Source organism: Limulus polyphemus, unplaced genomic scaffold (genome assembly GCF_000517525.1).
Source record: "Limulus polyphemus unplaced genomic scaffold, Limulus_polyphemus-2.1.2 Scaffold4073, whole genome shotgun sequence".
Classification (NCBI taxonomy): domain Eukaryota; kingdom Metazoa; phylum Arthropoda; class Merostomata; order Xiphosura; family Limulidae; genus Limulus; species Limulus polyphemus.
The window spans coordinates 40631-53604 of record NW_013669683.1 but is presented as its reverse complement, the minus strand read 5'-3'; the positions used below and the strand labels follow the sequence as shown (position 1 = coordinate 53604).

The following is a 12974-nucleotide window of genomic DNA, read 5'->3' as shown; positions in this document are numbered from 1 at the left end:
ACACATCTATGCTGTACATCAATCCAAACATCATCACAAAATTTATTGTTGTGAAAACAAAGCCTTACCTTTGGAAGCGTGACGTTTCCATAGGAAGTAGAGTTTGGATATCAGCACTTCCAGTGAATATACCTTCGAGGTAAACCCATCTCCGCTGTACATCAATCCAAACATCAAACAGAGCATTGATCCTGTTCAGCTTTTCTTCCCAAGCTAGAGCATCTTCTTCAAATTCCTGTAAATAGACCAAGATAAAAAAAGAATTATACTTTGTACAGTTATTTATTGATTAATCTTTTCATATACTTTAAACATAATCTACTTTTATTTACAAAAACAAAATGATTATTTTAAATAATTTACATTACTAAATCAAATTGAAATATGGACATAAAGAAGAATATGTCACAATTATCGCTTTTAATATCAGATATATTAATGCTATATGGTGATAAGTACTAGTAGTATAAATAAAGTAAGATTAAGGATTCTGGAGCAATTTATTTAACGTACTAAAATCTACCTTATTTAGAGAACTAAGAATAACATTAAAAAATGTTGGCAGTTGACATTCCATTCACACATACGCATCCCTTCACAAAAATCCAAGCATCCATAGTAATCGCAACGTGGCTTTAAGTGTCCCTGTTATAAAAGGGGCAATAATTATCTGTTTCATCCCTTGTAAGTAGCAATAAGTTCATATTATAAGAATATTAAACATAACTTTCATAAGTAAGCCTCATCTTTCTAACAAACTAACTCCTTCGTATGTACCTTATAATACGGTGACAACTTCATAGCAGCCACAGAATTGATGTGTTCCTTAACTTTGTTGAACAGGTCATCCCATCCTCGGATTAAACGGCATTTGTTTTGGTAGTTCACAAGATCAAGTTCATAATTTTGCCATGCTTCACGAACCTTTGCAAAAAAAAAACCAATACTTGTATATTAAGTATTTGAAAATATTTTTATAACTTCAAAGTACTTGAATGTTTTAATATATTTAAGTAGTTAAGACTTGTTACAAAAAACTGTTTTGGATAAATGTGCTTATTAATTCAACATTAATAAAATAACTTGTACAAATATATTTTACAGGCTATATATAAACTAATTTCAGGCACATATTGTAGAACATCTAACCACACCTGTTTTAAGAATTCCTCCAAAGCCATTTCACCTTGAGCCACCAGAATTACATCTTTAATGATAGGCTCATTTCTCTGTAGGTCAACATCCCAAACCTGACCCAGAGTTAGGTCTGATAACACCCAGGTGACCCTCAGCTGTTTCATCAGTTGTTTCCAGTGGCGTTCTTTTAACGCATCTGATTTCAGCTCCACAATTAACATGTTTACCTACATTAAACAAACATTTGTAACAATTGCTCTTCAAACAATGTAATTAAAAACCCATCATGACAAAAAATATTGAGAATACTAATCAGAGTATCTGTAGTTTTTAACTGGGAAGAATTTGACATTACTTAAAAAACAATCAGATTACTTTTTCTATGAACAACAACATGTAGTTTTGATTTAACACCTGTAATGTCACACGACTGACTTTGGCACTATACACAATACCATAAATATGCAATATGAACATTATTCCATTTCGTTAAATTATCATCATTAGAAGTCTACATTGAAAAGCAATTCCCAGATTATGGAAGAAACTGGATTATTAAGGCCCCTTTTTGCTACATTTAAATGAGATCTTATACAACTCAAATGAGATTTAACATACACAGCTAACCCTAACGTAACAATCCTTTCAAAGTGTATCCCCACCACATTGTGGGTTCTACTTCCACGGCCACCTCCAAAACCCACATTATAGCCCGTACCCTGGAGATCCTTTTAATTTATGCAGTGTTTTTAATTTAATTTTGTTTGGGTTTGTTTTGTTCATTAATAAATAAATTAATTAAAAATAATGCTAAGAACACCAAACCTATGAGCTTAAATTAAACATATGATTTTTGGAGGTTAGATACAGTTGTGTATATAAGCTGAAAAGCTTATCAATAAAACTATTTCTACTTTATATCAATATGTATTATAAACTCACAGCCAATTTTTAATGTAGTGACTTTCATAACATTATCACATTTTAAAAGTAATCAGAAGGAAAGTAACATGACTGCCATACCTTTGTATACCCTTGAAGAAGGCGTTTCACAAACTCGTATGACGCATATTGACGAAGACGTGCTGGAAGTTCTTTCAACTGAGCAAGCAAGCCATCCAGTTGTTGTCGCAGCTTTAGAAGAAAAATATTACTCTTTCTACAAAACTATATGAAAAACCTTTTAATCTCATTTTTACAATAAACAAAACATTTATAAACTGAATGCAACTGTATCAACCATATCTATCAATCTATCTAATTTATATACATATAAACAAATCCATTAATTCAAATAGGTGAGGATCCAACTCATATTCACGTCAACTGTTACCTTAACACTGAAAGATCAATAAAAATTACATAGGAAGCAATAGAAGTATAGATTCACATACGCAAAAAAAATCAACAAATAATTCATAACCAGTACTTCGTATGTTTCTGTTGAAATTGTTGGCATTAACATACAATAGACTATTGTAAAAAAAAATACTTCCCATTTCTTTATTTCATTAAACTTGGATATTCTGAAACACACCTTTCGAGGCTGAACAGATAACCACGGTTGTTCCTTCATTTGATCTATCTGCTCCCAGATTTTAGACAATTCTAGCCAAACTCCTTTCAAATCCTGAAGTTCTTCAAAAGCTACTTGCAACCGTTCATCACTTGAAGTCTGAGCACCTGTTAGTAACAAGAAAATACATTTCACCTTCTCGCATTTAACTCCTGCATACATATCTTTTAAACCCAATGAAATAGTACCATAAAAACATTAATCAAATAATACATATAACAAAACTGATAATTAATCTATCAGGTAAGCTTTATTTGATGTATAGAACTAGAAAATAATTAGCAACATAACACATTGGTATATTCTTAAACAAATATAATCAATACAAATGACAGTATAAACAAAACTACCATGTTCTAAGTGAAAAAACTAATAAGGTGTACCAGGTTCTTGTAGCTCCAATGCTTCCTTAGCTTTGACAATGTTGTCTCTGTCTTCCTTCAGTCGGCTGAACTTGGTTTCATATATGGCAAGTTGGCTAGTAGCTTCATTAGGTTTCAAGGAGCCCTAGATTAGATATTCCATGAATTTATGAACAGCGAACTTACAGTAGTTTTATCTTCATCATTTACTAGGGATTTCTCTATCATGCATTAATGGGAATTTCACTGCTGTGAATATTATTAACAGTATCTATATTGTTCACAAGGGAATTGGCTATTGTGCATATTGTTTATTTGGGAAAGGCTATTTTGAATATTGCAAATTGGAAAAAAAATTCATTTAATAAACAGTTCCTGGAATTTCAAAGTCAGACACAAACCTGTCCTTTAAGATAAGTTGCATCTTACTCGGTGAATTTTCTTATTTTCATATATTTTTACCTCAATGGGTTTGCTTTTCTCCCAGTCTGTTAATAAGTCCCCAGTGCGAGACTCTACCGATTTGTCCTCAGCAACAATCTTCATCTGCAGGCTCGCAACTTGGGTTTGGATGGATGCATCTTTGCGCCGAATGATCTCGTTGAAGGCAGACCACTCTCCTTCAATATTGTCCACATGTAGCCAGGAGTTAGGGAACTGGAAACGCTGTCGTTCCAATATTCTCTGTCCTTCTTTGTAGAGCTAAATGTAACACAAGTAATACTTGTAAATGGAGCAATGTCTAAAGTCTTGATATGAAAGTCACTTTAAGCAACCATTAAAACACAGAACATAACATATTTGATTATGGTGATTGCTATTAAACTATTTCTATTATTAAGCATAACATCAGTACATGTATACCTGAAAGTTCATTATTAATATACACTCTTTCTGGTGATTTATACAGTTGAGTAATTTAGCTTGATATAATTGATTACCTTAGAACATTAATCAGTGCCATGTAAAATATTCAATTAATCAGAATTACAATTAATTAAATTAATGTCATGAAAATAATCAACTAATTGAAACTAGGGTTTCTGATTATTACTACTTTTTATTATTCTAATTACCCAAGTCTTAAGTGAGAATAATCAATTACTTAATCGTAGCCTGATGATTAATCAATTAGAAAATTCCCCTAACTGCCCAGCTCAAGTGATTGGTGGTGATTCAGTAAGATTCAACTTATAGTGTAAATGTTTGAGCATCATATACGTATAAATACCATCTCACTAAACTTTTAGCCATAAACACGTCACGTCTTGCAAATGACTAATTAAAAACAGATCAAGAAAAATTCAAATAAACTTACACACCCTGTCTATCATTTATTTTTACACTCTAAAATATACAGTTTACTCTTTGAAGAACTGTATAAGCACAGATCAGAAGCTAGTAACTGTCAGTGTAGTATTACCTCAACATGTTGCTCCCAGCTTTTCATCTTTCTCTTCAAGGACTGAACATATGTGATGAAGGACACAGCATCAGATGTAGTGGCAGTGTCAATAGACTGTTGCTCCAGATCACTGCGGGACTAAAAGTTTAAACACAACAAACTAAGAAATGCTAATAATAAGTATGAAGTCCAGTCTAACATTTGATTCACCACTTTTCAATACGTTTAACACACTGACTTGTGGGAATTTATCCCTTATCAGTAACCCTGGACAAGAGCAAATCAAAAAAACAAGACTAGCACTCATAGAGTGATGGAGTGTAAATTATATGTATGGTGTTTTGAGTTGTATTTTACTCACCACAGCAGACCATTTTTTTTATATAAAACTTGTAGTTTTAATGCTGTATAAATAAGGGTTCACTGTGGTTGATAAAAGACAACAAAAAACCTTGTTGAAAAATGTCAGATTAAATGATTCATAAATAAACAGTAAAAATCACTAAAAAATTTTTTAGCTGCTAACTGATTATGAAACTAATTAAAATATTACTCAAACTTTTTTATAACAATGGTTTTTTTCTGATTCAAAATAAAATAAAAGAGGAATACACCAGAAGGCAGAAGACTTTCAAAATGTCGTCCTCTACAACTGAGCTACACAAGTACATACTATAGTCATAAATATATTTCTACAAGTGTTTCTCTAATAGACAGTCACCACTCACTTCACAGTCAACTCAATATAAATACTCTATCTAGCAAAGGATAGGAATACTTATTGTATTAGAAAATATTTAAAAGTTTGGAGAAAATTTCAAAATCAATTCACCACCAAAGGATTGAATGCGACTGTGTATATTGAAATGACAGTATATAGTTAACTTAAAGGTTCTAAAATCCTTCATAATTTCTGTCATAGTTATGTCTTCTTTTTTGTGGGCTTAAATCAGAAAATGACAGTATATTTAGAAGTGTATCTGAAGTATATTTAGACCTAATCAACAGCAATTTCTCAAAATGTCTTCTTGATTGTCAGTTTATAACCCTTTCACTTCATCATGTTTTCTAAATGGAACAGGATGGGCACATTCTTGTCAATTTTTTTACCTTGATCTTGAGGCAAAAATTCCAGGTTTTTCGGAGGAGTACACACTCTATTACAAACGTACTGATATTTCAGATTATCACCACTTTAGCTCGTAATCTAGTTCACAAAGACTAATAGTCTTATAAAAACTTCAAAACATAATTACTTCATGTTACGACACAATTAAGAATTTGGTATGTTGACAATGCCTAATAAAAATGTTGCATTTTAATTTGAACTTGATGAAACTTATCATCAAATATAATAACTTAAGATTGGAGTGACAAACCAAAATTAGGTTGAAATATACCAATAATTACATGGCTAAGCACGCAAGTTTCAAGAAAGGGTGGTGATGGTACAATTTTTCCTGACTTTGATGTTCACGATCACCCTAATATATTATTAAACTTAGAAAAACAGATCTGATATGGTATGTTAGTATAACAATGTGTTCTTAATAGCGTAAAACAAGTGATATTTGGTAATGTCACGAATTAGAGGACAAAAAAAAGTTTGCTTTGTGTAACTCCTGCGCCTACACTTTCAACTGTTAATACACTCAAAGCTACTCAATGTATATTAACTATGAAACTTATTAGCATTTAGAAAATTTTATAGATACATATACACATATAAAACTTGAGTCAATCTTACCTTAGACACATTGGCATGGAACTGAGCCATATTATTCCCTAAAAGAGACCCAAACTTTCCTAAAACTTCTTTGTGCCATGAGTCATACTTCAGAGACACTTTGCTTTGTACCTAGGGCAGTAAAGGAATATATACATTCCTCAATTCTACCAATTTCAGATTTACTACATTAAAAATGAATCTAAGTTTCAAATGGACAGCAACTGCCTGTTGTAGAAACCTACAAATGTAGAGGACGAATGTTTCGAAAGTCTTCCACCTGAAGAAGAAAGGCGGAAGACTTTCGAAACATCGTCCTCTACATTTGTAGGTTTCTACCTCAGGCAGTTGCTATCCATTTGAAACTTAGATTCAATATGAATACTCTGTCTAAACAACCAATCAAAGAGTACATTAAAAATATTTACAATAAAACATTTACAACGTGATAGTATTTTTAACCCCACCACAGATAAACTATATTAGGTGTATATTGATTCTGCTTCTAACCCAATATTAATTATTTCAACTTTGCTGTAATAAAGTATTTTTTAACAGATATGACATTTTGGTAGCTTAACAATTATTACATAAGGAAATATTTCTTATACTGAATCTCAAAATCAGCATTAAACATTAACTTTGCTAATAACCGTTTTCTAGAACAATGTGCTACTGAAAACTGGGGACTACAATTTATACTTATAAAACAACATTAAATTTTAACAAGTATAAATTGCAGTCCCCAGTTTTCAGTAAAATATACCAAATTCTTAAAAAACTAAGGCACCGTTGTCTTTCGGTCACAATATGCATTTACCGCAAAAACAAACCTTTGCATAGTCAATTATGATTGGTCCAATCTCTTTGCGTACTTCTGTAGTGTCAAATGTGGTACGTGATTTCCTATATAAATATTACAAAATTGGAATAAATGAACCTTCTAAAACATGCAAATTTTTGGTATAAAACTTCATAATAATAGCAGTTCGAGATTGTTATATTGGTAAAAAAAAATATATAAACATGAATTATATGTTTCATATAAATAAATGTTATTCAATGGTAACATAGAAGCAAAAAACAACTAAGATCTCTTGACAAACAGTAAGTTTTTATTCCATCTTTTTTAATTGTCTATTTACTGTACAAATTATAACACACCAATCAAAAGTGGCTGACATTTTTACTAATATTTTCACTACCAATTCATGAATACACAACTCTAGTACCTGATCTCCACAAGAGTGTTCATCCAACAATTAATGTCTTCGCCTAACTTTGAGTAGAGCATATCTGGTTGCAAGTCCCACAATGTCTGGTAACGTAGCCACTCAGCCACGTATTCCTGCATCTGTTTGATTGTGTTCTCTACTGCTGAATAGGCTGATTCTAAGATGGCAGCACCATCTGGCATCTTGGTCAACAGGTTACGATAGGTTTGGGAAGTTTGTCGTTCTAAACCGACCTAAGAACGAGAAAACAAACATTAAGCAGATTTTTTAAACCTCATATTAATATTTACATCAATGCTGGGAACAGCATGATTGACTGTATATTTATATGTAGTTGGATGACAGTCAATCAGCAACTGTAAAGTTCATTTTTATACAGATCGAGAGGGAGAGCAATCCCATAATATTTGCATTTTATATCCAATTTATTCACTGTTTACATAATTATTTCCTATACTGTAAATACACACAGAAAGCAAAAGCCAAATGCCCATAACTTATTTAACAGTGATTTTGTGCATAACAAATAATGTACACTTACTAAATATTCATACATTACAACTATACTTTTTAAGATACTGCCTATCAGATAGAGATATTTTATTTCATTTTCTTAAATAGAGGGCCAGTGATATCATCCAAGGTTGGTAGAATAATCTTACTAATGAATTCATCTGTCAAAGTTACCGATAAATCTTGTGTTTTCCTTATTTGGGCATGTCTTTTGTGAATAGCCAACGAGGGGCTAGGTATAAGTGTTCAGTTTCCCTCTCTATATAGATGAAATTTATTTGTTCAGGGGATGCACTCAATAAAGATGTTTTAAAAACACTAGAAATTTCTACAAAAATTATTGAAACCAGGCCAAAGTGACATATAAGCAAATCATCAGCTCAAAAGACTGAGCATTTTTCACGATAAAAAATATTTTTACGAACTATATTTAAATTCACAAAAACTTCAAGATAGCTAAAACCTGGAAATTAAAAGTGATAACACAAAAGACGTTAAAGAGTAAACTTAAAATAAAAGTGACTGAGGTAAAAATACCATCTGTCGGGTGCACAGTAAGAGAGAGAGAGAGAGAGAAGGAAAGCAATAAAAAAAGGTAGATTTGGAGCACCATAAGGGCAATCTTCTCAAGCTTTTACAATACATTACAAAAATGTGAACAGTCTATTATTAGCGTGAGTCAAGAAGCTACTTCTGCTAAAACTAGTGAAAAGACCAGTGCTGTAACTTTCAACTGTATTATCTCAGAAATTGAAGAAACCACAGCTTCTCATGACAAAAGCAATTCTAAAGTTGAAGAGCAGAAAAAAGAAGAATGCATGTTTATTTGATTCCAGTTATTGAGTTAAATGGCCCAAAATAGTGTTATTGGGTGAAAAGGAATCAGTACATTGGGTATTCTCAAGAGCAAGTAATTACACATGCCAATAGGTCACCGGAGAAGTACTAGGGTAATGGGTTCAATATTTTATCACACATGATTCAAAGTTTTGTTTCTTCTGCAAGATTTTTAGCACAGCTAACTTTTCACTCCCATCTAACAAATAAATGACTAAGAAAATATGTTAACACCTTTAAGTCAACATGAAAAGTCTGCTGATCACTTGATGTATTTCAACAGTGGAAAGAATAAAGAATCTCAACAATGAACCAAACAATCAATATGGAAAAAATCTGTGCCTCATTATATAAGAGCAAGACCACTGAATAACTGCTATTAAAAGGCTTAGTGCTTTTCCTGGCCTTTAAAATATTGCTTTTCTTGGAAGTTGTGAGAAGTTATTCACATGGAGAAACAGAAACTGTCTCAAATTTGTTGAATATTTGGCAATATCTGACCCTTCCATGAAAGAACAACTAAGCAATATCTGGGAAATAACATTCAGAATGAGCTAATTAAATTGCTTTCCAACAAGATACAGGCTCGTGTGCTGGCTTTGGTGAGGAATGCCAAGTATTACTCAGTTGCGTTTAACTTTAGACACAAGTCACACAGAACACACAACAACGATCATTCGGTCTCTCACCACCACTGAGACACCTGTGACTAAAGATGGTGAAGTCAGTATCAAGAGGTGCTGGTATGACCAAAGTTGTTTTCAACAAGTTCGAGAAAGTTGCACTGCCACTGGAAGACTTGAATGGCCAAATATACGACTATGAAACCACCATAAAAAAAAACAGAATCAGACTTACTTCCAAGAGCTTTTACTGTACTACGAAAATCACAAACAAACTTTGAATTTTGTGATGAATGATGCAGCCAACTGTAGCCGTAAGACAGTGACAATCTTTGAGTTGAATCTATATTTTTTTCTCCAACTCTAGTTGGGAAGTTTTGTTACAAAATGTTTCCAAGTTGCCTGCGAGGTCATTGAATGACATATGATAGTGAAGTATAATTGATGTTATTTGTGTGCTTCAACAGAATAAATCTATAGTGGTCTGATCTCCATTCCATAAGACAATAAATACCTGCAAGGAAGCCACTGAGACAAAGTAATGCTTTGAAGTACAAACAACTGTTGAGAAAATCTGGAGTTTTAAATTTACAGTCAGTCTTGTGGTATAGCACGACTTGTCATGCGAGATCAACCTCACCAGGAGGGAAGCTTGTCCTACTCCACAACTAACAAAAAAGTATTTCCTACATGAGGAAAGGATTGATGAATGTTTACAAATGCTGGTGGACAAAATGAACATCATAAGAAAATTTTTTATAGAAACAGCACATTCACTTACACAAAAACAGAAGAGTTTTCATAGAATAATTACAATGTAAATTCAAACTTATCCTTGATTCATAACAAAACTTCTTTAGAAAAATTGTTAACACAACCACTGAACCAATGTCATAGATGTGGAAACAGAGTTAAATGTTTAGATTCCTGTAAAACATTGCTAATTTATAGAAGATGAGTTCAAGATACTTACTGATTCACTGTGTTCATCTCCATACCGACTCTTCAGGTGGTGACAGTGAAACAGAACTGTGCAATAACTCTCACAGAAAGTGACTAAAAATATACTGGTTTACATGTATAAGAAAAGATTACTAACACTTTCCCAGAATCTTTGCCACACTGAGAATCCTGTGTCAATTTTGTTTATCACCATTGCTTGTGGATAAAGAAGTTTTTCCAACCCAAATAAAACCTATCTGAGATCAACTGCTACACAAAACAAGACTAGTTGTTTGACTGTTGGTTTGTTGAATTTCACTCTAAGCTACTCAAGTGTATCTGTGCTAGCTGTCCTAATTTAGAAGTGATAGACTAGAGGGAAAAGAACTAGGCAACACCTTCACTGCTAAGTTGTGCGTGTGGGCTACTCTAACTGACCATTTATTTGACCATTACATTATAATGCCACCATGACTAAAAGATCAAGCATGTTTAGCGATGGGATTCAAACTTGCAGCTGCGAGTCAACACCCTAACCAACAATCTAATCATGAATGAAACTGCACAAGGAATGGCTTTGAAATAAGCAATCTACGATTTCTTCTCATTGAAACCATATAAAGTGAAATTTCCATAATTGCAAAATTTTTAGCTAACACAACAGTCACATGTTAACTGTTAATCTAACATTTCCTACAGGCTTTAATAAATATATTTGTAACCCTACAGCTTTGCTCGACAAGTGAAATAAAACTGTAGGGAAGGGAACAACATTTGCTTAAGGCAGTAAAGTAACTAGTACTGGGTCTGAAACAGAGAAAAATAAACCTCATTCTGGTTTAAACTAAAAGTAAAGAAACTGTAGCTAGAACCAATCCAATCGTGCATATTCATATAAAGTAGCTTTTCTCATCTATCATATATATATATATATATATATATAAAAAAATCAGTACTTCATGGTATTTTTAAGAACATTAAAATGCTACTGATTATGACAAAACAAGTCAAATAACGGAAACAAACTGTAGCATTACCTGATAACGGGTACTCTGGATCCGAGTTTGGGACAGAACAACATTCTCCCACGCAAACAGCTGCTGAAGGATATTGAAACGAGCTTCCTCGACGCTGGGACTGACATACATAACTTGGTTGGTGATACGTACTTCATGGATCAGAGTTGCAATCTGGGGATCACCTCCTGGTTTGTGTGCAGTGGTAGTTGGTGCATCAGTGTCCATAGAAATGTCTACTTCCTCTTCTCGTTTCCCTTCCAGAGCTTTGGTCCATGCGTTGATGCCAGCCTGGAGTCGAGATGCCAGTTTTTTCTCCACCTATGAAAGAACCACCACAGACAAACATTATTTTATAGGGGACTCGTACACATCACTGCACATAATGCATTCCTTTCTCCACGTATACAGGGTGTCCATAAAGTCTGGAGTGAATGTAAAGTTAATTTATTTGAAACATTTTTCTTTATTAATTTAATGTTTTATTCTTTTTGTTGCAGGTTTGTGTTGTCCATACAGAATAATAATGTCGTTAAGCTTACAAAAGCTCACTGAAATTATCCTGTCATGTGGACATCAAGGATGGACACAGAGAGAAATATCTGTGGAGTTCAATAACAAACATCCAGAAAGAAATCCAATATCTCAGTCATGCTGTATTTTTTACAAACATGTTTTAAACTTGGCAGTGGCCATTTTGAACACATATTGTAACTACAAAACTTGGCAATGGCCATTTTGAACATATATTATAACTACAAAACTTGGCAGTGGCCATTTTGAGCATATATTGTAACTACAAAACTTGGCAGTGGCCATTTTGAGCATATATTGTAACTACAAAACTTGGCAGTGGCCATTTTGAGCATATATTGTAACTACAAAACTTGGCAGTGGCCATTTAGAACATATATTGTAACTACAAAACTTGGCAGTGGCCATTTGGAACATATATTATAACTATGTCTTTAAATAAACTATATTTATATTGATTTCACACTTAATGGACACCCTGTCTGTATAATATATACAAACACACATTAGTCTTTGAGTTTCACTCTCAAATTTTTTATTTCTATATTTTTTTGCCTATGTATTCTTGATGCAATTTAAAGTACTGACCTACCTGAAATGGACTGCAACTGTCTAGGAAGTCTCTTGGACAACATTTCAGGCTGTTAGTGCAGATCTTAAACAGCCCAAAACATCACCCAAAAAAAAGACAGATAAAACCTATTAACAATTCTTTCAAGTATACTACTCTCTGTCTAAACCTCCTCTCATGCAAGCATTAGACCAGTATATGTGTATTTCTACAGTAATTCTCAACTGCACTTATGCACTCTTTTTTTGATTTTTGAACTCCTACCATTACTTTGCTTGTACACTTAACTCCACACGCTACAATGAAAAAAAAATGCTTTTCAACAAGTTATTGTGGGGGTTAAATGGGGAAGTTAGCCTAGAATGCAGTCTTGTGTCCAAGAGACCTGGCATGATTTTTGTTGTTATATGTTGCCATGATCCTCCTTCTCTACAGTTTGATGACAAGTATTTCAGTAGGATAATGATCCTCCTCTCTACAGTTTGATGACAAGTATT

At 33.1% G+C, this 12974-nt stretch overlaps 1 protein-coding gene across 1 annotated transcript in view; it reads right to left on the bottom strand.

The window, feature by feature from the left end:
- Positions 1 to 12974, bottom strand: part of LOC106470540 (dynein heavy chain, cytoplasmic-like) — an 83678-nt gene that overhangs the window by 51244 nt on the left and 19460 nt on the right. The window contains exons 11-22 of the mRNA XM_022399145.1: positions 11394 to 11693; positions 7439 to 7674; positions 7040 to 7112; positions 6228 to 6338; positions 4499 to 4618; positions 3538 to 3777; positions 3097 to 3220; positions 2675 to 2820; positions 2161 to 2271; positions 1155 to 1364; positions 778 to 924; positions 69 to 235 (exon numbers count right to left, since the gene is read on the bottom strand). Of these exons, the coding sequence (XP_022254853.1) occupies positions 69 to 235; positions 778 to 924; positions 1155 to 1364; positions 2161 to 2271; positions 2675 to 2820; positions 3097 to 3220; positions 3538 to 3777; positions 4499 to 4618; positions 6228 to 6338; positions 7040 to 7112; positions 7439 to 7674; positions 11394 to 11693 (1985 nt within the window). The remainder of the gene's footprint in view (positions 1 to 68; positions 236 to 777; positions 925 to 1154; positions 1365 to 2160; positions 2272 to 2674; positions 2821 to 3096; positions 3221 to 3537; positions 3778 to 4498; positions 4619 to 6227; positions 6339 to 7039; positions 7113 to 7438; positions 7675 to 11393; positions 11694 to 12974) is intronic.